Here is a 27,043-nt window from a genome sequence, read left to right as displayed (position 1 = left end):
TTAGTTATAATGTCTCATTGCTTTTTCATTTATAGATGAAAAGCTCTTTGTATCTCTGATAACCCTTCTTGCTACTCTGAGATGTACTTTGGTAGAACTGTTTCAAACATTACAATATATAAAACTAGAATGTAGATCCACCAGTAAAAACTGTTGATTATTTCAGGGTATCGCTATTTTCTGATACAATGGGAAGTTGATATTAAATGTTAGGGTAAACTATGGCTTAGGTAACTGCCTTTCCAGTAGTACATAACCTGTACCTTCCTAGAATGAAGAAGGAATTGACATTTTATTCATTGCTACCGGACAACTCACAAGCAGTCAAGGAAAAATTATTCACTTAAAGGCAACAAAATACTATATGACGATAATATGCTCTCACACTGTAGATATAATATATCTATGAAAAACTAATAAGCTAACTAAATAAAAGCCTATGTGAAATTTCGTTGCTGAGGGAGAGAAAAAGATTACTAGCCAATTTGAATATTATAGTAAGAAACCAGTATATAATAACATTCTTGGTGTCTTCTTCTTAAAAGATACTAGTGTAAATATAGATAAAATCAGCTCCTTACTGTGGTGAAATATAAAAAAAGAATGATAGCACTATTAACAAACCTACTGGTATTTCTGCTAACAAACTTAAACCCAAACTAAGAGATTCAGAAAGGTTAGAAATGAGGGTAGGCAAAAATGAGACAACTAAAGAGGGGTTACATACTTGTCTGAAAAAGTAGAATTAGGACATGCCCCAAAGATACAGGAGGATAAACTATATAATTCTGAAGACAACCATTACTAGCTGTGCAGTCCCAGACTCAAAAATTGCAGCTGGCATCAGGAGAAAGCACAGTGATAGACTTGATCATTCCTCTCCATCCAAAATAGATCCAAGTAATATCTCAAATTTTGACATTCAAAACTATATTTAAGCAACAAGCACCACCATCAGAAACAACACAAACAGTATTATGTCATCATGATAGAATATAACTAAGATTAATAAGTCTGTGCCCTTTTCATCTGGAAGGTTAAAAACATGCTGTTATCAGACTTATCTAGCCTAGTGGCAAGAGAATTAGCTCATTTAGCACACATTATAAGTATTTCTTAGCTTTTTATAAAAATAAGCCCAACCGGGGTGTGGTACAATGATTGAGCATTGACCTATGAACCAGGAGGTCACAGTTTGATTCATGGTCAGGGCATATGTCCAATGATTCTCTTTCATCACTGATGTTTCTATCTCTCTCTCCCTGAAATCATTAAAAACATGTCTTAAAAAAAAATGTAAGTCCTCACTGTGCTAATATAGTCTGTCTTTAAGCAAAATAAATCCAATTTTACCATAGGCTAATTGATATAAACATAAATAAGAATTAAGTTTCTATACCATCTCATCAACATTAAAACTAAAGTATTTTAAACAGAATGACATTATTCAAGAATCTGCTGTTAATTTGCCTTATTAAATTGGTCTTATAACAACTCAACAGTAAGACAAATAACCCAATTAAAAATAGGCAAAAGATTAGAAGACCTTTCTCCACAGGAGGTATATAAATGGCCAATAAGCACTAGAAAAGACAATATCATTAGAGAAATGAAAATCAAAACCACAGTGAGATCCCACTTCATATCCACTAGGATGACTAGAATTAAAAAAAGGAAAATATATTAAGGATATGAAGAAATAATGCTGGTGAGAAGTTTTAAAATGGTGAAGCTGCTGTTGCAAACTGTTCACAGTTCCTCAAACACACTTTACCATGTGATCCACCAATTGTATTCCTAGCTATGTATCCAAGAGAAATATATGTTGCCATAAAAAGGTTGTACATGAAAGTTCATAGTAGTCTTATTGGTAATAGCCAAATAGTGGAAATAACTCATATGTCCCATTATTGGATGAATAAATAAAATGTGGCATATTAATCAGCTATAAAAAAAGGAAAAAATACATATAGATGTTACATGGATGAACCTTAGAAACATTGTGCTAAGTGAAAGATGTCAAAGACCACATTGTGTGATTCTGTTTACAGCTACAAAGATAAAATAGTAGTTGCCAAGGTAAGGGAGAAGGACTGTTAATGGCTGCAAGGTTTCTTTATGAGTGATGAAAATATTCTGAAACTGGATAGTGGTGATGGTTGCACAAGTCTGAATTATATCTTAAACAGAAGCAAAAGGCAGTAACAGTATCTGCAGAAAGCATCTACCATCTCTAGGACTCAGGGAACAAAGAAGAAGTTGAGGTTATCAGGGCCTCTCCAAAGGGGGGAACTACCCAGCTGACACCAGCTTCTCTGAAGGAGGAAGGATAAGACAAATTTGGGCAGTGCCAACAATGAAGCAAGCAAATAAATCTGAAGAGTGTAACTGGCTACTCCTGCCTGGTGAAGGGTCATGGCTAGGCACAGTTCTGAGAGGAGCCTTCACCCTGTGTCTGTCTTCGAGTCCTGTCTAGGATCTATCAAGGAGCCAGCTGGCAAAACAAATGGGTTTGGAGCTGAGACAGTAGGTTAATGGGGCTAATCAGCATTTAACAAGTTAAGAGAAAGAGGAATAAATAACTTTCATGTTTGTAAACACAAAGATATAACAAAACTCGACATAAATATTGCAGAATTTACCAGCACGACAAAACTGTAAAACATAACATGGTGATAGTCAAGAAGACTATTTGGTTTCTCCCTGGAGATTCAGAAGGTGATTATGAGGTTCCAATGGAAAGAACACACAACAAGAGGTCACTGGCACTCCCGGATGTGAGGACAAGTTATAAAACCACTATAAATAACACACTGTGCAACTGGCATATGAATAGACAGACCAATGGAAAATAATTTTTAAGAATCCAGAAAGTGATCCAAGTGCATTTGGAAATTCAGTGAATGATAAAAATGGCATTTTAAATGAGTGGGAAAAATAACTTAAATAAGTGGTATTCTTACCACTGAATAGTTATATGGAAAAGGATAAAAATAGCTTTACTTCCCTATATTGTACACCTAAAATTCCAAATGTATCAGATATATAAACATAAAAATGAAACTGTACAATGTCTAGAAGAAAATGCAGGTAAATTCCTTGATAACCTGAACTCAAAATCTGAAGAAATAAGTGAAAAGTAAGTGAAAAATTAGATGGAATGTTAATATTCCAGATGTATTAAAAAATAATTTAAAGAATACTAATCCTTCTCAAACTTTCATAAAACAGAAGAGGGAAGAAACTTATCCAAATTCATTTTATATCACCAGCATGACCCAAACAAAGACACTACAAGAAAAAAAAAATACGCCAATATTTCTGATGAACATAGGTGGAAAAATTCTCAAAATACTAGCAAACCAAACTCAGTGCATTAAAAGGATCATACACCATGATCAAGTGAAATTTGTTCCAGGGACGTCAGGATATTTTAACACTCATAAATCAATGTGATATATACCACATTAACAAAATTAAGGATAAATATTGTGTAATTAGCTCAATATAGAAAAAGCATTTGCCAAAATGTAACATCCATTTATGATTGAAATTCTCAACAAAGTTGGTAGGAGAGGGAATATACCTCAACATAATAAAGACCATGTAGGCCCAGCCATGGTTGCTCAATGGCTGAGTCTTGACCTATCAACCAGGAGGGCATGATTCTATTTCTGGTAAGGGCACATGCCCAGGTTGCAGGCTTGATCCTCAATATGAAGGAGGCAGCCAGTCAGTGATTCTCATCATTGATGGTTCCATTTCTCTCCCCTTCTCCATCTCTAAAATCAATAAAAATGTATTTTTTTAAAAAAGATTATGTAAGATAAGCCCACAACTAATATCATAATCAATGGTGAAAAGCTTTTCCTTCAGTTCAGGAATGAGAGTGAGTAAAATATAACTCCTGCCTCTTTAACACTAGTGTCCCAGTGCATGGATTTGTGCACAGTGAAAGGAAAGTAATTAGAAGAAATATTTTAATATTGCTATTCACCCTTTCTGTATAATAGAAGTGCCAACCAGGTTAACCAAAAAAGCTTGAAGATCAACAATTACAAGCATTATTGGATGAAGACATGTCAACCTCAAAAACACCTTGCAGAAAGATTGAATTACAGATCGTTTACAAGGAATGGGGAAGATTTTAAAGGAAGATGGGTGCCAACTCAACTGAACGAAAGACAAATGGAAAACCGAAAAGTCATCAGTGAAATGTTGCTTCAATGGCATGAAAGGAAGTATTTTTTGCATTGAATTGTGACTGGCTATGAAAAGTGGATTTATTTTGAGAATCCCAAATGCGCAAGACCAAGGGTTGATTCAGGACAACCATCAACATTGACCGCAAGGCCAAATCACTTTGGAAAGAAGACAATGCTCTGTATTTGGTGGGATTAGGAAGGTGTGTATTATGAGCTTCTAAAACCAGGTGAAACTGTTAACACTGATCGCTACCTACAACAAATAATCAATTTGAACCACACTTTTCTCGTAAAATGACCAGAATGGGCCAAAACACACGGCAAAGTAATTTTGCTTCATGATAATGCACCATCATGCACTTCAAAAACCAGTTAAAAACACAATAAAAGATCTTGCTTGGGAAGTATTAACCCACCAGCTGTATTCATCAGGCCTTGCTCCTTCAGATTACCACTTGTTCTGATCCATGGCACATGCACTTTCTGAGCAGCACTTCAAAACGTACGAAGAAGTGAAAATTGGGTATCTGAATGGTTTACTTCAAAACAAAAGTTCTATTGGGACAATATCCACAAATTACCTGAAAGATGGGGGAAATATGTAGCTAGTGATGGACATTACTTTGAATAAAGCACTTTTGATGTTTCTCTTGAAATTATCTTGTTTTCTTTGATTACAAAATCATTATTAACTGGTACACCTAGTATACACCTAGTATACTTCTTATATTTTTTTAAAAAACTAAACAAAAACTAATATACATACAACTCAATTCCAACAAACTAGATAACCTGGAGGAAATGGACTTATTAAGAAAAATGCAACCTTGAAAAAACAATCAGGAAGAAACACTTTAGGCCGATAACAATGGAAGAAATTGAAGCAGTCATCAAAAAGCTTCCAGCAAACAAAACCCCGGGGCCAGATGGCTTCACAGGGGAGTTTTACCATACATCTAAGAAAGAACTAAAACATATCTTCCTCAGACTATTCCAGAAAATTCAACAGGAAGGAACACTTCCAAGCTCCTTCTATGAAGCCAGCATCACCCTAATACCAAAACCAGATAAAGACAACTCAATGAAAGAGAATTACAGGCCAATATCCCTCATGAACTTAGATGCCAAAATCCTCAACAAAATCCTAGCAAATGGGATTCAGCATTACATTAGAAAGATCATACACCGTGACCAAGAAGGATTTATCCTGGAGATGCAAGGATGGTATCATATCAGCAAATAAATAAATGTGATACATCACATAAACAAATGGAGAGATAAAAATCACATAGTCATAACAATTGATGCAGAAAAAGCACTTGACAAAAGCCAACACCGTTTCTTGATAAAAACTCTCAGCTAGGTGGGAATAGAAGGACCATAAAATAAACATAATAAAAGTCTTATATGACAAACACACAGCCAACATCGTACTCAATGGGCAAACACTAAAACCATTTCCCCTAAGAACAGGAACAAGAAGTACTACTAGCCATTGCAATTAGACAAGAAGAAATAAAAGTCATCCAAATTGGAAAAGTAAAAGTATCCTTATTTGCAGATGACATGATACTGTACATAGAAAACCATAAAGATTCCATAAAAAATTATTAAATTTAATAAATGAATTTGGCAATGTAGCAGGATACTATATTAACCTGTTAACCGGGGAGTTCCCTTTTTAATTACGCAACGTACTACGGGCGCATATTCTTTCACTAGGACGTGTCAGTATGTCACACCCAGCGGACGTAATTTTATATTATTATTCTTTATTTATACTTAATGAAATATATTTTTTCATTTATTTATATATAAAGCACAAAGTAAAATACAAAATTACAAACAAATAGAAAAGAATACCAACAAAAAAATGGAAACATCGAATTAAAAAATTATAAATTTTACAAACAATTATAAAGATTACAGCCGAAGCCAGTTTGGCTCGGTGGTAGAGCGTCGGTCTGCAGACTGAAAGGTCCCAGGTTCGATTCCAGCCAAGGGCATGTACATTGGTTGCGGGCACATCCCTGGTGGGGGGTGTGCAGGAGGCAGCTGGTCGATGTTTCTCTCTCATCGATGTTTCTAGCTCTCTCCCTTCCTCTAAGAAAATCAATAAAATATATTAAAAAAAAAAAAAGATTACAAAAAATATATACCGGCCCTCTCAGGGCGCAACATATATTTCAAGGACGTATTCATATGTCCTACCCGTTCCCGATAGTGTTAATGTTTGACGTATTTATAGGTCCCGCTCGGTTAACAGGTTAAAGCCAAGAAATCTATGGCATTTCTATACACCAAAAGTGAACTTAGAGAGAGACTAAAAAAACAATCCCATTTACCATTGCACCAAAAAAATTTATACCTAGGAATAAATTTGAGGTAAAAGAACTGTACTCAGAAAACTACAGGACACTGATAAGAGAGAGAGGAAGAAGTAAAAAGATAGAAGAACATACTGTGTTCATGGATTGGTGGAATCAACATTAAAATGCCCATACTACCCAAAGCAATTTATAGATTTAATGCACTCCCCATCCAATGGCATATTTCAAAGACCTAGAACAAACTCTCCAAAAATTCATCTGGAATAAAGACCCCGAATAACTGCAGCAATCCTGAGAAAGAAAAACAAAGCAGGAGGGATCTTAATACCAGATATCAAACTGTATTTAAAAATCACGGTTCTCAAAACTGCCTGGTACTGACACAAGAACAGACATAGAGATCAATGGAATAGAATAGAGAACTCAGAAATCAACCCAAACCATTATGCTCAATTAATATTTGACAAAGGAGGCAAGAACATACAATGGAGTCAAGGCAGTCTCTTCAGTAAACGGGAAAATTGGCCAGATACATGCAAAAAAAATGAAACTAGACCACCAACTTATAGCATACACAAAAATAAACATAAAATGGGAAACCATGAAAATACTAGAGGAATCCACAGGCAGCAAAATCTCAGACATATGCCAAAGCAGTTTCTTTACTGATACAGTTCCTAGAGCAATGGAAACTAAAGAGAAAATAAACAAATGGGACATTAAAATAAAAAGCTTTTGCACAGCAAAAGAAACCAACAAAACAAGAAGGCTCAGTGCATGGAAGAACATATTTGCCAATGTTATCTCCGATAAGGGTTTAATCTCCAACATTTATAGGGAACTCATACAACTTGACAAAAGGAAGATAAAAAACCCAATCAAACAATGGGCAATGGACCTAAATAGACACTTTTCGAAAGAGGACATAAGGAAGGCTAAGAGACATATGAAAACATGCTCAAAGTCACTAATCATCTGAGAGATGCAAATCAAAATGTCAATGAGGTACCATCTCACACCTGTTAGAATGACTATCATCAAAAAATCAGCAAATGACAAGTGTTGATGCTGAGAAAAAAGAACCCTCTTGCACTGCTTATGGAAATGCAGACTGGTGCAACCACTATGGAGAACAGTATGGAGTTTCCTCAAAAAAACTAAAAATGGATGGAAGAAAATAAAGGAATTTAAGTGCCTGAAAAAAAACAAACAAAAAAAAAACACCAAAAAACAAACCTAAAAATGGAACTTCCATTTGACCCAGTGATCTCACTTCTAGAAATATATCCCAAGAAACTAGAAACACCAATCAGAAAGGATATATGCACCCCTATGTTCATAGTGGTAAAATTTACCATAGCTAAGATTTGGAAACTGTCTAAGTGCCCATCAGCAGATTAATGGATTAAAAAACGATTAAAATACATCTATACAATGGAATACTATGCTGTGGTAAAAAAGAAGGAATTCTTACCATATTTAACAGCATGGATGGAATTGGAGAGTGTTAAGTGAAATAAGCCAGTTAGAGAAAGATAAATATCACATGATCTCACTCATTTATGGAATATAAAAACATAAATTGATGAACAAAAACAGATTCAGAGACAGACTGTCAAACCTCAGAGGGAAGGCAGGGTAGGGTGGGGGTAAGGGAGAGAGATCAACCAAAGGACTTGTATGCATGCATATAAACATAACCAATGGACACAGACAATAAGGGGGGGTGGGTATGAGTGGGAGTGTTGGGAGGCAATGAGGAGATAAGGACACATATGTAATACAATAATCAATAAAATAAAATAATAATATATATGGTTACATATAAGAGAAGGGACATTGAAAGGACTCCTATGAATATACCTTGTTTTACAGTTTTTGCTTAGAAACCACTTGAATGTATAGTGTTAAAATAAATCATGAAAACAAAATCTCTAAATATTGAGAGGATTAAAAGGGAAAGAAATGGACCAAATTATATGTCTAATTGGTAACATAATCAGAAGTTTTTTTCAAGTGATTTTCAAACAGTTTTCAATTATACAACTCTACTGGATCTCTTCTGTTAGTAACATGTAGGCATTGTCTGTTTCAAACAGTTGAATGCATTGTAGATTAAAGCAAATAGGTAACTTTGTACATATAATTAAGGGACTAACATTTTCAGTTTAAGGGAAAGGTGTAGTGAAGCAAAAACTCCAATCTTTTTAATGTGTCAAGGCAAAGAAATTTGCAAGAACATGGCATTATAAATTTTAACCAGTGGATCTGAAAAAAAATTTTTTTTTTTTATCATACATACCTTTACTGTCAAGTTCTTAGTGGGACTAGTTCTAGAATCTCTCAGTATCTCTTATGTATCTTCAGTACCACTAACCTCTTTTCTTCCTTTCCGCTACATCTGAATTTTAACAGGGTTGTTTTTCAGTTATAGTGTTCAAAATGAATCAGTAAAATACTGACACTGTTCAAAGTAATTTGTGCAATCTTAATGCATCTTAAATGGTAGGAATTAGTGTACTGTGGCAGAAATATTTGGCAATAGTGATATATCTCAAAGACATTGGCAATGGAGTTTTTTATATCCAACTCATTTTAGTGATTCTAACTTCCTTTTTCTACATTGCAAATAATTTGTGTATGTGTTTTGTTTTAGATGGCTACTCATATGAAAAGGAAGCAATGGAAAACTGGATCAGCAAAAAGAGACGTACAAGTCCCATGACAAATCTTGTTCTTCCTTCAGCAGTACTTACACCAAATAGGACTCTGAAAATGGCCATCAATCGATGGCTAGAGACACATCAAAAGTAAAATTATATTGTATTATTTACATTGTATCAGTGATCTCATTTGAATGATTTAAAGGTAAATACTAATTGGACATTATTAAAAGCAAAACAGGAGAAAGGTAAACTTCTTAAACTTAGTTACCTACAAAAACTATATCTATTTTAATTCTTTAAAATATATGGGCTAAATAACACATCTAACCTCTTTTCTGTTTTTACTATAAAAGCTTTTTTATACAGTGAAAAAAATCTGAACCTCTAACAAATAAAGTTTTACTTTGATTTTAAATTGCAATGTTCAATTTTATTATTAGATGCTAGAGGCCCGGCGCATGAAATTCGTGTGGGGGGAGGCCCCTCAGTCCGACCTGCACCCTCTCCAATCTGGGAGCCCATACACCTGGAGGTCACAGTTTGATTCTGTGATTACGGCGCATGCCTGGGTTGTGGGCTTGGTCCCCAATAAGGGGCAGTTGATCAATGATTATCATATTTCTCTCTCTCTCTAGCCTCTCACTTCCTTTCTCTGAAATCAATAAAAGCATTAAAAAAAGGGGGGGGGGGAGAGGAGGGGGGGGAGTCTAGCTACCACAGAAAAGCTCCAAATGCCTTTTCTCTATAATTGCTGCTTTGTACCATTTCTGTCATCCTAATGCTGTATTGCTGAGTTCTTGTGTGTGTCATAGCTAGAAGTGTTTATGGCTTTTTTCATATTACACATGCTTCTCATATTCTTATTTATGAGGATAAAAAGGGCATCCTTATGAGGGTAAAAAAAGGAACATGTTCTAAAAGAGAGAGGATGCTAACATAATTTTAACCACTTTCTTTAATTGAGAGAGCCTACCATTGGACCAGATATCTTTTGTTTTGATATTTGTAATTTTCCTGATTTTTACATAAAATTATAAAAATCATCAAAGTCATTTATAGAAAAACAATAAAAGTTTGGTTATTTTTTTAAATGTTAGAGATGACTGTCTTTTCTACATTTCACCAGTATAGTTTCTTGTTACACAAACTGGCTAAAAAAAAATAGGATGCCAATAATTTACCAAATGAAGTACTTACACATAAACCAAAGCCAAACAACTCCCCCTCCCCACAAACATACATACAACTAAACAAACCAAACATACAACTAAACAAACCAAACATACAAACAACCACACAGGCAAGGACACCACATGGACCCTCTGCTGCGCTCTCCAGGCAGGCCCCGCCCTTCGCTCAGGACCACACGGAGCAGCACTCACACTCACCTGCCCGCTGCCCAGGCCTCAGGACTGACCTGGAGCTTCCCAAGGAGACTTTACCTCTTCCGGCGTCACTGAAGCAAATATCTTAGCTTTCCTAAGAATATATCAAAATCATAATGTCATGTAATAAATTCTAACAGTCACACTGGAGCTCCACACAAGTCATCAAGAATTATCTGTTGACTCTTCTTTCGCACCCGGTTTTTAACCTTTAGCTTAAATATATATATATACCTTGAAAGATGGACTTAAAATACTATATTTAGCTTTATTCGTAATAGTAATAGCTGTAACCAGACAATAACCTGCAGTAGTATCAGGGAATACCTAGGCTTACGTCAGGATTTTGTTACAGAACCACACAGTTTAATGTTCACTCTCATTCATATTAGTTTGAAACGGAAATATGTGTGTATAGACAAATACACACTTATAACCGAAAAATACAAATGTGCTGAAGAACAAACTTATATTAATCGTGTTCACTGTTGCCAAAACGTTGAGAGTTACAGTACTAAAGATATCCCATTGGCAGTAAAAACACACCAAAAACAGGTAAGAAAATTACAGAATGCTCTTCATGCTTTCTTTCCTGTTTTAGGCAAAAAGACTAATTTTGACCCTTGAATACTTTGGGCTTTCTAGAAGCTGTCACACCTTTATTTTAAAATTATGACAAAATGAAATTAAATAGGCATTTAGTAGTATTACTATGAAAATAGGCTTTTCACTACTTCTCTAGGGCAGTAGTCAGCAAACTCATTAGTCAACAGTGTCAAATATCAACAGTACCACGATTGAAATTTCTTTTGAGAGCCAAATTTTTTAAACTTAAACATCTAACGCCACTTCTTCAAAATAGACTCACCCAGGCCGTGGTATTTTGTGGAAGAGCCACACTCAAGGGCCCAAAGAGCCGCATGTGGCTTGCGAGCTGCAGTTTGCCAACCACGGCTCTAGGGTAACAAGATCACCTGGAGTAAAGCAAGGCAATAGTTGTCACCAGGACATTTTTTACTTACCCATGGTTGCTTTAAAGTAATGCAAAAACAAATTCTATTAATAGTCTTTATTCCATGTGGAAAAGTACAGTAGTTGTGCAGAAACAAAACTACATAACAAAAGAGTAAGACTCACAAATATTAAAGAAAACAATAAATAAGCCGTAGAAGTTATAGCAGAACTCATGAAAAACCTATAAAACAACAACAAAATACAACAGGAACAAATGTTGAAGAATAACACCAGAAGATTCCTATTCGTACAAAACCATAAGGATGCTCACAGGAACTTCATTACGATGATTCATTTTTAAAACATTCTGTAAATATAGAACTTCCTTCTCCCCAATTCTAGAAAATAATTTTCACATCCCAACGTATAAAACACACTCCCACCTCTCTCAAACTAGCATTTTAACATCCTTCAATAGCACACCATTTTCATATAAAAATACCTTTAATCCAAGGTTCATTCCTGTACCTTATCTTTACAAATGAATAATACATCAGTTTGAACTTAAGTAGCACCTCAAAGGTGTTCATATAAATGAAATAAAGTGCCGTTACTGGTACACTGTTAACATGCCATAATAATATAGTGTTCAGTGCAATAACCAGCATGGATGACGTTTACATAGAACATGCAAATATATGACTTTTTTTTTTTTTTTTTAAAGATTAGCTACTTGAAATAGTATATACAAGTCTGGATACACTTGGCTATTTAATATATACAACATGTGTCTATAAAGTAATGATTGTGTAATAAAACAAAAGCAACCAACGAACCAGACTTTAAGGATTCAAATTAAATACTGTCCTTAAAGGATCTTGAAAGCTTGTTGCAGGAGTGCTATCCCTGTTAAAAGCGGTTTGGGAACCAACGGAAAGTAATTTCTGTCACCGAGAATGCTATATCCTTCGTATTCTAACCCAAACCCAACCTGACCACCAATCAGGATTCCAAATAGCTTACACTGTTTCCAAATATCAAAACACCTTGAAATGGGAATGTAGCTCAAAAAAGGTGCTATAAAAATATGTTTAATGAGAACCATAACAGAAATAAGTGCTCGATCCTCTCCAGGGAACAGCTGTGAAGGGAACAATACTTGGCTGTTCTTGTATTTTGCTTAAGAAAATCAGGTATATAACATGTATAGTCACACACATTCAGGTAGAATCACTGGGGTCTTAATATTATATATAGATATATAAACTGGGGTTTGACTAGATGGAACTGTAACTAGAAAATTCCATCTTTCCTAGAACACATCATCTGGCAATTTAGTCATGAGTTAAAACTATCACTTAGACATTTATATTCTCTAAGAAATAGTATGATTTTTGCCATATAGCAGAGGACTAGACATTTATATTCTCTAGGAAATACTATGATTTTAGTCACATAGCTAAGGCTAGGAGAAAGGTGGTAAAAACCAAACAATTTCATAAGAGAAAAAGCACAAGTTATTTGGCTGCCTTAAGTGTTTAACTTAATAGGCATAACTAATTGCAGTTTTCAATTCTGGTTAGCATTCTTATGGATGGTGACTTCGGGTACTTATCCCAGTAATTTTATCCCACATTTTAAATAAATCAGATCCGCTCCCAAGGAAAAGAAAAAAAAAAAAGAAAAAAAATATGGCTGAAAAGTAAATTTTTTCCCCTCATTAAAAAAATACTTTAATTACCACCAAGAGCCAACACAGTTTTCCGCATCCCCCCCAGCGGGTCTCTCTCCGGGCTCACACATTTGACTCTATGAAGGACCGCTTTGGCTTGGCGGAGGGGAGGAGACTCCTGTGGGCTTCGCTGCCGATGTGCGGGGGCTGCTGCTTGGAGATGCTCTCCTGGTACAGATGGGACACAGTCTTGGCCACCCTGCTGTCTGGGCAGTGGGCTGGACCCGGGCCCTTCCTTTCTTCTAGCTCCTTCCCGGGGGCCCCATTGTGGACGCTGCCGCCCAGGGCGGGCACGGCGCAGGACCTGGCTTGGCTGTGGTACCCGGCTGCCGCCTGTTTGAGGGAGGCCCTCTCCGGGTTCGAGGCCTGCAGGCCGGCTGCAGGGGTGTGTGGCAGCAGCAGCCCGTCGGGCCCGGCAGCAGCGTGCCAGGCGCGGCCGGGAGGATTGCTCTGCTGCTGCTGCTGCTGCTGGAACCGGGCCGTCTTATCCGTGATGCCCATGAACGGCGTGTTGCGGGGTCTGTGCTCGGCGGTGCCGCTCTGCACCTGGGGAGCAGCCTTGTCTCTGCCTCGGGCCTCGGGCCCCTGGCCCTTGAAGCCGTCGGAAAAGCTGCTGCTGGACGTCAGGCTACTGGTGGAGCTGGACATCTTGATGCTGCTGGAGGGAGACCCGGAGGAGCCGGAGCTGCTGAGGGAGGCGGGGTGCCGCAGGTCGCTGCCGCCCACCTGCCCGCCGTGGCCGTGGCCAAGCGGGGCTCCATCCAGGGCCCCGGCGGTGTGAGCCAGCAGCCGCTCGGCGCTCTTGATCTTGCTGGGCAGCGGGTAGGCGGCGCCGCTGTCGCTGTGCTGCATCTGGACCCCATGGCCCGGGCCCAGCCGCTCCACGAACCGGCCCGGACCCGGCCCTGCGGAGGAGAACGTGCCTGCGCCCTCCGCCAAGTGCGGGTGCGGGTGCGGGTGCAGGCTTCTGCCACCTGGGGGGGCTACGGAGCCCCGGCCGGGCATGGGGCTCGGGGGAGGATGCGGGGAGGAGCCCTGCAGCCTCATGCTCCCGCCCCTCGCGCCCGCCGGCCCGGCGCCCAGGTGCTGGCTGGTCTTCACGATCTGCGCCTGCTTGGTGGGCTGCACCACCAGCCCGGGCTGCGCCACCGGCTCCCGCGGGGGCTGGGCGGTCCCGGGCCGGTGCTGGTTCTGTGGGTTCTGAGGCGAGGCGGGCCTCATCTTGGCCTGTAACCCTTCTTGCAGGTTCCGGATGTAGGGAGACGGGGCGGAGGGATGGGGCCTGGGAGCCAGGGAAACCGGGCCGTCCTGCGGAGACGTTTCCTCTTCGGCCTCCGCCAGGGGCAAGGGGTCCTCGGGCCCCGGGGCCGGGGCCTCCTCTTCGTTGTCCGAGTCCGTGGGGGCGGCGGGCGGCGGGCACTGCTGCTTCTGCTGCTGGCTCCTCTGGACCTGCTTGCACTCCTCCTCCACGCGGGCCAGGAGCCGCCGGATTTCCTGGTTGGTGGGGCAGAGCTTCATGGCCTCCCGCAGGTCCGCCAGGGCTGCCGTGAACTGCCTGCATGTGAAGGAGAAGGCACAGTCACAGGCCAGGCAAACACACAGGCTCTGAATGCAGCTGCTCCCTCCGAACCCCCAAAACATGCTCTGAATGCAGCTGCTCCTCACCCAGCGCGGCTGAGAGGGAAGCGAGGCGCCGAGGCTTGAACCCTCACTGGCAGGCAGGGCCCATGTAGTAACCAGTTTAGAGCCACGCAGCTCAGCGGGACCGCTAATTCCAGGCCAGATCCGCATGACTCGGGCCCTGCTGCCTCTACAAAGATCACTGGGCTGGGAGTGAGAGCAGGCCTAAGCCCGTGGCTGTCAGAACCCCCTTACAGTTATCCGCCCTCTCCCCGCTTACCACACCACCTCTTACTCTGAAGTCCTGTGCCTCCTGCCCCCTCTCCACCACCCCCACTCCAGGTCTCCAGGGGGCGGTTTTACTGGATTATACAGCGCACCTGGGACCTTCATGTTGCAGTGTATGTCTGCTGGGGTGGAGGGAAGGCATAGTCATGCAGGTGTTAGAAGGAAAGAAAAGCTTAGCCATTGCCAGCACTCCCCACTCCTGTGCCTCTTGGAAGCTGCCCTTTTAGGATGAAAAGGGATGAGAGGCCCCACAGGACGGCAGCCTATGAGCCAGAAGCCCCCACGTCAACTGCAGCTCCGACCCCAGAAGCACAAGGCGGCTCCTCTAGTCACACATCTAACCCCAGACAGTACCTGCTGTTTCTCTTCGCTCTCGCCCTGGCATAAAAGGCTTCATAGGACTTTGGTTTCAGTTCGAGCGCCTTGGAAGCAAATTCTTCCGCCATGCCGAAGTCCTGGGGTCGGCATGGAAACAGATGAGTCAAAAGCAGCATTGGGACATGATTACAGGCGACTGTTTAATGAGTTTTGCTCTAAAGGTCAGCAGAGAATTGGGACTTCGCTGGAGAGAGATGAAGGGCGAGGCACGTGTGTTTTTCTGTTTAGTTTTTAAAGTTGGGAGATAGTTAAAACATATTAATATCCTTAAGAGGAGGAGAGAAGCAGAAAGAGATGATTCGGGAGAGAGCTGGCAAAGCCGTGCGCCAGGAGGCGGGAGCAGATGGCCCCAGCACACACGGGAGGGTCCGCCCAGAGGGGGCCGGGAACATCCTCCATGCTAACAGGACGGAAGGCGGCACAGCGGGCCCAGGAGCAGACAGGTCCACAGATTCGGTGGTGGGAGGGCGAAGTTAAAAAGGAAGTAGAAGAGAGAAGTACTAAGAATAAATCTACTAGCTATGGGTTACCAATTAACCAAGTTAGTTGCTATTGGTTACAACTTAAAGCAGTTACTGGCATAACTTCTTAGCAAACACAGTAAGCTCCAGGCAGGTTGCAATACAGCTGAGTTGAACTTTACCACGTGAATCTGGGGCTGGGCCGCTCGGACTGTGCTGGCCCCATGCGGCCGGGAGGGATGAGAGGGAGGGGCGGTTTGCACTGAAGCAGAGGAACTACCCCCAGGTGCACGCGGTCGGCGCCCTGAGAGACGGGCAGTGAGAGCGACCCAAGGACGGGCATCCAAGAGGAGCAGCGTGCCACATGCCCGGCTCGCAGCAATGTGCACGCGGCTCAGATGGGGGGGAGGGGGGCATGATGGGGGGTCTGTGGGTGGGCTGGCCTCCCGCACTGCAACGACAGGCTACGGCTGAAGGACTGGAACGAGGGGCACAGCTTACGTTTGTTTTTCTTCGGCAGCGAGACAAGTTGAGATAGAGAGAAACTCTTAGTTCATTGAAGGGCCTCATGTCCTCTCCGAGTCCTTCTCGAGGGAACTTCCTTAGGGCGTACTGGTACCTCTGGGCTGCCTCCTTCATCTTCCCCTTCTAGGATCCAAACATCACAGTCATCCTGTACCAGAGGCTCCAGGACAGACAAGCTCCCACACCCTAAAGAGGTCATTCTCCCCACCCCCACGCCCAGCCTTCTCGCCGGCTGCCAAAACGATGCCGGCACGCTGAAAGGGCCCTGAGGAGAAAGCGCCACAGCCAGAGTCAGACGCTAATCAGCGTGAACACCGGTGGCTTCGCCGGCCGCCAGGCCCTGTGCTTCACCAGCTGAGAGGGACGCTGGTTTGACAGGAAGGCGTCTGTAAGCTGCCAAGCTGATCGCTATCCTTTTTATATTTTTTTATTGATTTTTTACAGAGAGAAAGAGAGAGGTATAGAGAGTTAGAAACATCGATGAGAATCATCGATCAGCTGCCTCTTGCACACCCCCCACTGGGGATGTGCCCACAACCAAGGTACATGCCCTTGACCCGAATCAAACCTGGAACCTTTCAGTCCGCAGGCCGACGCTCTATCCACTGAGCCAAACCGGTTTTGGCTGATCGCTATCCTTAACACAGCACATTATCTTCCGTTATATATTTTTGAAAACCATTTTGTGCATGTCTCTCATTTGATATATCATATCTCAGAGATATTTTAATGCTAAGCGTAACAGAAATCAAATGAAAACACAATGTGGGTCCTAAGGCAAGCCAAGTCTTGCTGCAGAATAATAATTTTTCTTTTGAGAGGGCTTTAAAAATCAGAACAGCACCAGGCGGCATTTTCCAGGCTCCAGAAAGCCATCTCCGATGCTCAGCCGGTCCCGCGCAGCAGGTGTGCGGCCTGCTGAAAATGGCTTGGCAGTTCTAACGTAATTGCCGACCAAAATTCACATTAAAGCCACTTCAAAGCCGCAACGGTACGCGCTCTGAACTCAATTTCAAACTGATTCCTAGACAGGAACCCTGCTGGGTCACGCGACATGCCTATTTATTTGTTATTATTCTGGAAAGGGAAAAACTAAAAGCGTTGCAAGTGCTGTTGTCTCCCGGTAAAAAGGATTAAAATGGCCATAATCTAGGGCTTTGTTTTTAGAATCTTTTAATTCTATCTAATCACAGACGAGGAAAGAAGGGTGATCTATGTAAATGGCCCAAGCATCCAACTAACCCAGGGGGGGTTGGCAAAATACAGCTTGCGGGTCAAGGGTGGCTCGCCGCCGATATTTACCAGCACAGTTTGGGATGCAGCCATGCTGCTTCGCTCACGTATCATCTGTGGCTGCCTCGTCCACACAGCACCGAGGCTGGGGGGACACAGACCAAACAGCAATGCCTCCCCTAGTTACTATCTGGCCCTTTCCAGTCGAAGTTTGCTTTTGATCTAATCAGATGTCTTACTTTAAAGTCAGACTTATTCATGTGTAAGTCATATTTCCATTTATAAGGGGAAATGGGAAACACTTTGTTCAGTATTATACACTGATGGCCAGATTATTATGATCTCTGAACGCATAATAATCTGGCCACTCAGTGTATATCCTATATAATAAGGTTACTATGAAAATTGTCCCCTCGACCAGGAGTTCGACCAGCAGGCAGGCTGGCCAACTAAGTGCCCATGTCCCCTCCCCCTGACCACGAATTCATGCACCAGGCCTCTAAAATATATATACACACACACACACACACACACACACACACATACAAACACACACACACACACACACACTCTAAGTGGCCAGATTATTGTGTGTTCAGAGATCATAACATTCTGGCCACTCAGTGTATATTACTTAATATCTTAAGTAAAAACAGTTTCACACTCTAGAAGCTTAAAGCCACTAAAATAAGATAAGCAAGGCTTGCTCTCTTCCGGAAATGTCTCCTGAGCACTCCTCTCCCTCTCTCCCAGCTCTGTGCACTGAGGAGTCTCCGAGGACGTGCCAGTTATATCAGGAGCGACACTGCCTTCACAGGGACTCTCTCAGAGGTCACGGCTCTCACACAGGAGAAGTGCTTTCTACCTCGAAGCCTCTGCCGTCAGGACGTGAGCCTGGGCAGCAGGCCAGCGGCCTCTCTCGGAGCGTCTACGGAAGCCACACAGCCGCACAGCCACGTCTATTATGCACCTGACTGAGAGGCTGCTCGCGGGCCACAGCATCACCACTTACTTTGTACAACACGTTTCCTTCCTCCATCAACTTCTGCAAAAGTATAATCAAAATGTCAGGCTTGGAGGTAGCCATCGCCCAGGCAGCATTTCCTGCAAAATAAACACGCAGTGAGAGGCGCCGCAGCGGCCTGGCAGAAAAGGAGAGCAGATCTTCCTGGCCCAGCCCAGCGCCATCACACACGGCGGGACCCCACGGCAGGGACTCAGCAGCAGAGACCACTGCTGGTGGGTGACCTGCAGCCTCCAGAGGGCAGCACAGCCCCGGACAGGGACAGGACCCCTGCTGACCTGCCGCTGGACTAAGCAAGCACTTGGGAGGGGAGCTGTACTGGGCACAAACTGTTGTTATCCCAGCGAGAAAGCACTGGGAAACGAGGGCAGCAGAGCAGCCACGACCCACCCCTCCCTTCCGATGGGCATCGGGGTGAAATTAAACAAGGCTGCATAGTAATCACTTCATTTCCAGCTGTGCCCGTGACCACTGGCAGGGGAGGTGTGTGTTCTCGTGTGCGCTCCTCTGCAGCCTGCCATCACCCCACTCTCCATGCCTCGGCTCTATCCCTCTTTCCTCTTCCCATGCTCTTGGCCCTGTCTTGACTGGGAATCGAACCCAGGACGCTTCGGACCGCAGGCTGATGCTCAAACCTACGCCGGCCAGGGCCAAACACCTGACAGCTTACCCTGGGAGCCGGTCACCCTCCCTCTCGCCGCTGAACGGAGGCGTTTACTGACCTAATTTGGCTCCTTTCCTCAGCAGCGTGACCACGACCGATGTGTTCCGACAACCGATGGCTCTGTCCAGGGGACGCATCCCGCTGTGGTCCACGTGCTCGATCACAGCGCCCTTGTCCACCAGGTACAGCACCTGCAGGGGGACAGAGGCATGAGGGCGGCTCCTGGCAGGGGTGCTGTCCTGGGCCGCCTGCAGGGCCTGGCTCAGCGGCTTCTCCTGGTGGCGGGTGCCTCTGGCCATCAGGGATCCTAGCATGGAAAGCAAGTTGACAGAGAACAGGGAAGAGCAGTGGCAATCCATACCTAGAGCCCCGCTCTGTTAGCGTGAATTTGAAATCGGCAGGGAGGCTCCCCGGGAGGGGCATGTGTGCACACACACTCACATACCACAGGCCGGTACATGCACACGTCACCGTGTGTCTGCCTCACCCCGTCTGGGGCCACAGAGAAGACACAGGGAGGAGGCCCTGTAGGAGGCCCCAGGCAGCAAGCTGGAGGCTCTGGGCACGGGCACCTCAGAGACTCTCAGACCCACACAGCGGGGCACAGCGGGCCGGACGGATGAGCAGCGTGGGATCAGAGGGACCCGATGATTACCCACTTCAGGGCTTAGGAACGAGGCCTGGATCCTGGGACTACAAAGATGACACGTTGGAGACCCTTGTCACTTGGGCTATACAGAGAACAACAGGAGAAACCACTCTGGCCACTCACACGGCTCCGCTTACTGAATAGGAAGACGGTGGCCAGTGCCATGTGGATCTGATAGATCCACCCTGTCAGTCTGCCCGCTGTTACAGATGACAACAGAGGGAAATGCATCCAGAAGATGGGGAGAACACCGACATGTCAACAACAAAATCCCAAATAACCCAATTTAAAAACGGGCAACGCATCTGAATAGATGTTTTGCCAAAGATGATACACAAATGACCAATGCACATGAAAAGATGTTCAACTTCACTCGTCATTACGGAAATGCAAGTAATCACAACCGCAGCGAGGGTGTGCCGCCTCACACTGTTGGCATGGCTACCATACACACAACAAATAAAGCAGAGGATAGTGAGTGTGGGTGAGGATGTGGAGAAGCAGGAACCCTGTGCTTCGTTGGTGGGAAGGGGAAATGGTGCAGCCACGCGGGACACAGTAGGGAGGTTCTTCAAAAAATTAAAAATAGAATCACCAGCCGAAACCGGTTTGGCTCAATGGATAGAGCATCGGCCTGTGGACTAAAAGGTCCCAGGTTCGATTCTGGTCAAAGGTATGTACCTTGGTTGAGGGCACATCACCAGTAGATGGGTGTGCAGGAGGCAGCTGATTGATGTTTCTCTCTCATCAATATTTCTAGCTCTCCATCTCCTTTCCTCTCTGTAAAAAAATCAAAATATATTTTTTTTAAAATAGAATCACCATTAGATCCAGCAATCCCACGTCTGGGTCTACCCCCTAAAGAATATGCGCAGATCTCAGAGAATCTGTAGGATCTTAAAGACACACTTGCATATCCATGTTCTCAACAGCAGTATTCACAATAACCAAGCGGGGGAGAAAGCCTAAGCGCCCATGGGTGGGTGAATGCGTACAGCAAATGTAGTGCGTATACACAACGGACTGTTTATTCAGCCTTAAAAGGGAAGAAAATCCTGTCACGTGAAGACACTATGCGGAATGAAATAAGCCAGGCGGGAAAGGACAGATCCTGTAGATCCCACTCATGAGGTACCCCGAGCAGTCCAATGCAGGGAGACAGAGCGTGCAATGGGGGCTCCCAGGGAAGGGAGGGGTGAGGAAGAGTTGTGTAATGGGGACGGGGTTTCAGTTTGGGAAGGTAAGAATGTCTAGACCTGGGTGGCACAGCAGGGTGAGCACAGTTCACACACAGAATCTTCTCTTAGAAATGGCTCCGGTGGCACATTTTACATTATTTTGCTCATCACGGTTTTTAAAAAGGTAATGAATGCTACACTCCTTCACTGTTCCCTGTTGTTGATGGGCTATAGGATTTTGTAAGGTATAAGATAAAAAGTACAAGATGAAAAGTGTAAGTGTAGATAGGTGAGATTCAGTTAAATAGCTGTTTCTGAAAATCAATATTAAGGACAGTTTACAATGTCCGGGAAATAGAGACCATTTAGCTCTAATGTCACTACCTTTTAAAAGCATCAGGGCCCAGATGGGCCGGCGACCATGGCGTTTGTTCCAACGTAACACCTGACTCTCTAGGTAACCCTGACACTGGACATGTTAAATACTCAAGCATGGTAACTCTAAAGGGGCCGAGCAGTCCTCTAGCGCCTGCTGGGACCAGAGATATGAATCCGGACAAAGACATGGTCTCCACCCCGAAAAGCAGTTTTCAGCTCTTAGTTTATTAAGGTTTTGTCCCCTAGATCTCAATTAGGCTTAAGCATCAGTCAAGAGATAAAGAAAGTGCCCAAAGCATTCTAGACAATGCCATATTGGCTTTAAAACAAACCAGCTAATTATCTGATTAGCAACTTCTCATATACATAGAAGCGATTTTTAAATGATCTGTATAAGAATACTATTTATACGGATTACTATAAGAAAATTAAGCTACACATGCATGTGTGTGTATCCATTGTACATACAGCTTGTAATCATGTATTTTTAAGCTTTTCAGAGTCTATTCAAATACTATTACATTCTGGAGTAGACTGTCACACAATTAAATAAAAACAAAAATATGCCACAACACAACACTCACACACACACACACACACCACACTCAGGTGCGCGCGCACACACATACACACACACACACACCACAGTCAGGTGTACACACACACCACACTCAGGCACATACACTCACACACACACACTCTGGATGTGGTTCGGGTCAGGGTTTCTCTGTGGCACCAGCCCTGCACGCAGTGTGACCATGGGTGGTACCTACGGTCTCTGCGTCGCCGTAGAAGGCCGCCAGGTCCAGGGGGGTGCGGCCGTTCTTGTCCATCTGGTCTATCTCGGCTCCTTCCTCAACCAGGAACTGGACCACGGCCCTGTGGCCTTTCAGACAAGCCCAGCTCAATGCTGACAAACCCTCTTTGTCCAGAGAAGAAAGGGTGGCACCTGAAAGAAGAAAAAGCCCAATCACAAACCCTGAACTCCTCAAGACAAAGCCCGGGTGAGGTGCTGAGAAGCCTGAGGCTGCTTCGGGACCTGACTGTCCTGCTGAAGCTGAGGAGTGGGTACGCGGCTTCATTACCTCTTCTCTCCCTCGTTCAGTCAGACGTAAACTTAGAACCAGAAGGTACGGAATCAGTCCGCCAAAGCTCTTGTCTCTGTCCATCCCATAGAAACCCCCGAGGAGCAGACATGCCGCTACCTTTGGAAAGGAGGAACTCCACGGTGCTCAGGTGCCCTTCGCAGGCGGCCACCATGAGGGGGGTCCGGCCCTGCTTGTCACTCAGGTTCACATCGCAGCCGCGTTCCAACAGCAGCCTCACGATCTGAAACAAACACACCGCGTCACGATCCTCTGCTCCACTGCACACCCTGCTCTCCGTCCCCAGGTAGGACTGCCCGCCTTTAAAAGTCCAAAAAGACTCTCTTCCTTTAAAAGCCCCTCTGAATTGGGTAACTGGTGCGGCCTGTAACAACTTCCTATTGTCTTCCTATGAACAAAACCTCCTTCCAGGTGTATACATTTACAACCATGCAGGCACAGGACCTGGGTGCCAATCACAATCAAGTGCTGACCGGACAGCCACAGCGGGGCTTACGGGATAACTGAGCAGAACTAAAAGGACCTGAAGCGACACTTCCGTAGGAAAGGGCGCAGGGGGGGTGGGGTGCAAGGAAACCTCCACCCACCACACCCCATGCAATCTGATCTTCTGAGACTCAGCTTGGTGGGTGGTTTGAGGTTCACAGTGGGCCATTTTCAGCAGAGCTGCCTGCAGGAGAGTCTTGCTAAGGACCATGCCTTTTAAAAAAAAAACTTCATATATTTTTAAAATATACATTTTTATTTATTTCAGAGAGGAAGGGAGAGTGAGAGACAGACAGCAACATCAATGATGAGAGGGAATCATCCCCAACTGGGGATCGAGCCCTCGACCTGGGCATGTGCCCTTGACCAGGATTGAACCCGGGACTCTTCAGTCAATAGGCTGATGCTCTACCCATTGAGCCAAACTGGCTAGGGCTGGGACCATGCCTTTCAACAGTGCACGTGATGAGATTGGGGAGCAAAACCAGGAAACCAGAGAAGCATCTCATGTAACTACCACGCAGGAGGGAGAAGGGGGCACACTCCCATTGATCTCTGGTTCTTGGCACACCAACCAATGCTTCCCAAACTCCCCCATGTGGGAAACAGACCAGGGGAGAGGGTTAGCCAGGGCACCTAGCGGGGGCTTACAGGGACTGCCTGCTGCACACCAAGCCCTGGGAAGCGAAAGGAGAAAAGCCGAAATATCAGGAGGAGGGGCTGTACACAGCTCCCACCAACAGAACCGGCAGGAATCGGGAGAGATGCAATACCACGATGCAAACTTGGGTCTAGAAAACTCTCCCTGTAACGAACACGGTAAGATGCGCTTATCTGTTTGCTGCCTGTGTGCAATCTGGGGCCAGGCACGGGGCAGGCACATGGCTGACAAAATGAAGGAACAGGTGACCGAACGCTGGTCTCACGGGCTCCGTGTTCCGTGACTGAAGGACAGCGGGCCGTTCACACATGGTGGCCCGCAGTGCCAGCCAAAGGGGGCGTGTGCTTTTCGAAGGTGAAACGAGAGAACCACCTTCCTCCAGGAGTGTTGGACAATCACACCAACAACAGACACTCCACAGCACGTCTTCTGTTAGAATGAGGGTCCCCCACTCCATGGCCCCAGCCCAGGCGCCGGGACGCCCCTGTGGTCTCCCAGCTGGTGACAGCCTTGCTCCTGGTCCCCGCCCACCGGGCTGCCTGTCAGAGAGCGCAGACAGCACCAGCAGAAGCAAGGCCACGGCACACAGGGGGTTGGGGAGCCGCGGTGGGCCCCGTGGCGATGGGCCACAGTGAGTTCCTCCCCCTCCGTTGTTCCGAAGCCCCCGGGGCCCGCGGGGTACCTGCCAGTGCCCTTGGCGCGCGGCACAGAACAGCGGCGGGACGCCTCTCCGGTTGGCCTGGGACACGGCCGCTCCGCGCTCCAGCAGCAGCTCGCAGACGTCCAGCTTCCCCCGTCCCGCAGCGGCCGTCAGGGCTGAGGGGAGTCAGAGGGGACACCGTTAGGACGCGGTGGTCAACGGGGCCGCCCGTCCTCTGATGCTCCTGCTCGGAGAGGAGGGGGCTGCGGATCAGTGCTCAGACCCACCCAGGGTGAGCTCAGACCCACGCACAGCGAGGAGGAGGCTGTGTCTGGGCCCAGGTCCTGGAGACGAGCGACTCCTGGATCCTCGGACACTCATTCTCAGGACCCAGATGCCAGCGGCGGCAGGGAAGCCCAGGCTGCCTGCCCCGGGGGGGGGGGGGGGGAGCCCACAAGGAGGAGAACCGCCGCCCAGGTCTGGGGAGCTCTCAGCACACAACCAACCGGGCGGGCCATCCTGGAAAAGGGTCCCCAGGCTGAGCCTTCCCACCCTGGGAGCAGGGCTGAACCCCTCTGCAGACTCAGGAGTCACTGTGTTTGCTACATTATTTTTTTACAGCAAGAGGTAACCAGGAGGCAGTGCCTCACAGCACAGAGACCAGTGTCACCGCCCAATCTGGCCTTTTCCCCTAAAGGCAGACATTTCGTCCAACAAGAACTAACAATGGCTGAGGCGGCCGAGACCGCATCCTCTCATTCCTACCTCTGTGGAGCTTAGAACCTCTGTAGCAAGTCTCGGCTGGAGATTGAGAACGCCCCGAAAGGGAAGTCGGATCACAGAGGCCCCCGAGGGGTCGGCCAGGAGCCCAGTGTGATCCCGGAGGCAGTGAGCGCCAGCTGGTGGGAAAGGGGGAACAGCCAAGGACAAGGATGGCCTGAGTGGAAAGAGACTACGAAGTGAAGGTTCACCAACGCCCTCACGTCAGCGACTGTGCCTCGCACCCCACGTCCTGATTCTTAATGGGAGGGGCGCCAAAAGAGGGTTTAGGGGAAAGGGGGCCTCTGCTATGTCATGGGAATCACTGTCTAGAGCACATGTGTCAAACACAAGGCCCGGGGGCCAAATCCAGCCCGCCAGGCCTTGCAATGTGGCCCACACCGCGCTGTCATCACTGCACTCCACTGTCAGTTTATGACATTGTCAGTTTATGACTGTTCAGTAAACCATTCGGCCCGCGATTTAGGCTGGATTTTAGATTTTGGCCCCTTCTCTGATTGAGTTCGACACCCCTAGTCTAGAGGCAAAGACATAGGCTCTGGGGACAGTGCCAGGCCAGACGAGAAGCTTTTGGGACAGGAAGGGGCTGAGGGCGAAGGGGAGAGACACCTCGGGAGGGAACCCCTATGACACAGGAGGAAGGAGAGGTCGCGAGTGATGCCCGGTCTATTCCTGCCGCCTGGTGGGACACTGTGTTTACATACAGCCTCATGCGAACTCATGTCAGCTTCCAGAACAGACCCAGCCTCCTCCTAACCAGTACGGCTCCTCGGTGTGAAAACGGGAGACACAGAACAGGCGCTCGCAAAGGTGCAGTCCGTCCGAGTGCCCGTGAACTTACTGGGGAGAGTGCCCACCTCAGTGGTCACCCCAGTGGCTGAGACACGGGTATGGAGCAGTGGGGACGCCCACATGCCGCTGTGGGAGTGAGGACTGGGGGCCACAGACACCCCTGAGTAACGCTGAAGGTGCACGCACGCTACCACCCGGCAACCCTGCCCTTGCAGTCACGTGCCCGGGGGTGGGTGCCTGCGGAGTGTACTGAGAAACACGTGCAGCCCCACCCTGGAAGCAGCCCAGGGGCTGTCAACAGGAGGAGGCATCATGGCTAGCGTAGTGGCCGAGCCATGACAATAAACACTGTGCAGCTAAATGCAACACAAGGGCTCCATTTCCCAAACTAAGCATTGGTTCCGAGAAACAAAACATAGCGGTGCAGACACGGGGGCTGTGCACCCTGGGGTGACACTGGGCACGCTGCAGCCATCCTGGGAGAGGCCCAGGGGTGGGCCCGGCTCCATGCGAGTCCCCGGTCTGCGTCCGGCTCTCCTGGGGTCCTGCGCTCTTGCACCTGAGACCCGGGCAGCCAAGTACTGAGGACCGCACCTCTCCTCCTCAGAACCCCCCTCAGCACAGGCGGACTGCCCTCCCCCGACTTCCCGTCAGCCCCGCAGCGTGAACCCCCGGGAGCCACACACACAACAGGGTATAAACCTGACGTCTGGGCCCGATCCAGGACAGAGAGCAGTTCCTCCAAGGAACAAAGACGACTCGACAGACCTTCCTGCGGGTCGCAGGGCACTGGGCCTGTGACGTCACCGCTTCACGTGTCGCCGAGAGGCACCCACACCTGCCCCACAGGCCCCCGAGCTCGGTTTCCATCCCAGAGCCCCACACAGGGGAGGTGTGACAGGAGGGGC

The 27,043-nt window shown here is 45.7% G+C and overlaps 2 protein-coding genes across 13 annotated transcripts in view; one reads left to right on the top strand and one right to left on the bottom strand.

Moving 5' to 3' along the window:
* The window catches only part of WDSUB1 (WD repeat, sterile alpha motif and U-box domain containing 1), a gene marked incomplete at its 3' end in the record, with an annotated part of 36,025 nt that extends 25,736 nt beyond the window's left edge, over window positions 1-10,289 (top strand). For all 3 annotated transcript variants that reach the window (XM_084891533.1, XM_084891535.1, XM_084891534.1), the window contains exon 11: window positions 9,192-10,289. In XM_084891533.1, the coding sequence (XP_084747659.1) occupies window positions 9,192-9,349 (158 nt within the window). The remainder of the gene's footprint in view (window positions 1-9,191) is intronic.
* A 1,351-nt stretch (window positions 10,290-11,640) lies between these two features.
* TANC1 (tetratricopeptide repeat, ankyrin repeat and coiled-coil containing 1) overlaps window positions 11,641-27,043 on the bottom strand; it is a 232,722-nt gene continuing 217,319 nt past the window's right edge. For all 10 annotated transcript variants that reach the window (XM_084891445.1, XM_084891443.1, XM_084891450.1 and 7 more), the window contains 8 exons: window positions 24,606-24,739; window positions 22,876-22,999; window positions 22,444-22,619; window positions 19,524-19,656; window positions 18,790-18,881; window positions 16,521-16,667; window positions 15,535-15,635; window positions 11,641-14,827 (listed from right to left, as the gene is read on the bottom strand). In XM_084891445.1, the coding sequence (XP_084747571.1) occupies window positions 13,336-14,827; window positions 15,535-15,635; window positions 16,521-16,667; window positions 18,790-18,881; window positions 19,524-19,656; window positions 22,444-22,619; window positions 22,876-22,999; window positions 24,606-24,739 (2,399 nt within the window). In that variant the 3' untranslated portion in view covers window positions 11,641-13,335. The remainder of the gene's footprint in view (window positions 14,828-15,534; window positions 15,636-16,520; window positions 16,668-18,789; window positions 18,882-19,523; window positions 19,657-22,443; window positions 22,620-22,875; window positions 23,000-24,605; window positions 24,740-27,043) is intronic.

This window comes from Pipistrellus hanaki, assembly GCF_964339955.1.
Source record: "Pipistrellus hanaki genome assembly, chromosome: 8".
Classification (NCBI taxonomy): Eukaryota; Metazoa; Chordata; class Mammalia; order Chiroptera; family Vespertilionidae; genus Pipistrellus; species Pipistrellus hanaki.
The sequence above is the reverse complement of the archived record's forward strand: the minus strand, read 5'-3'. Positions and strand labels throughout refer to the sequence as shown.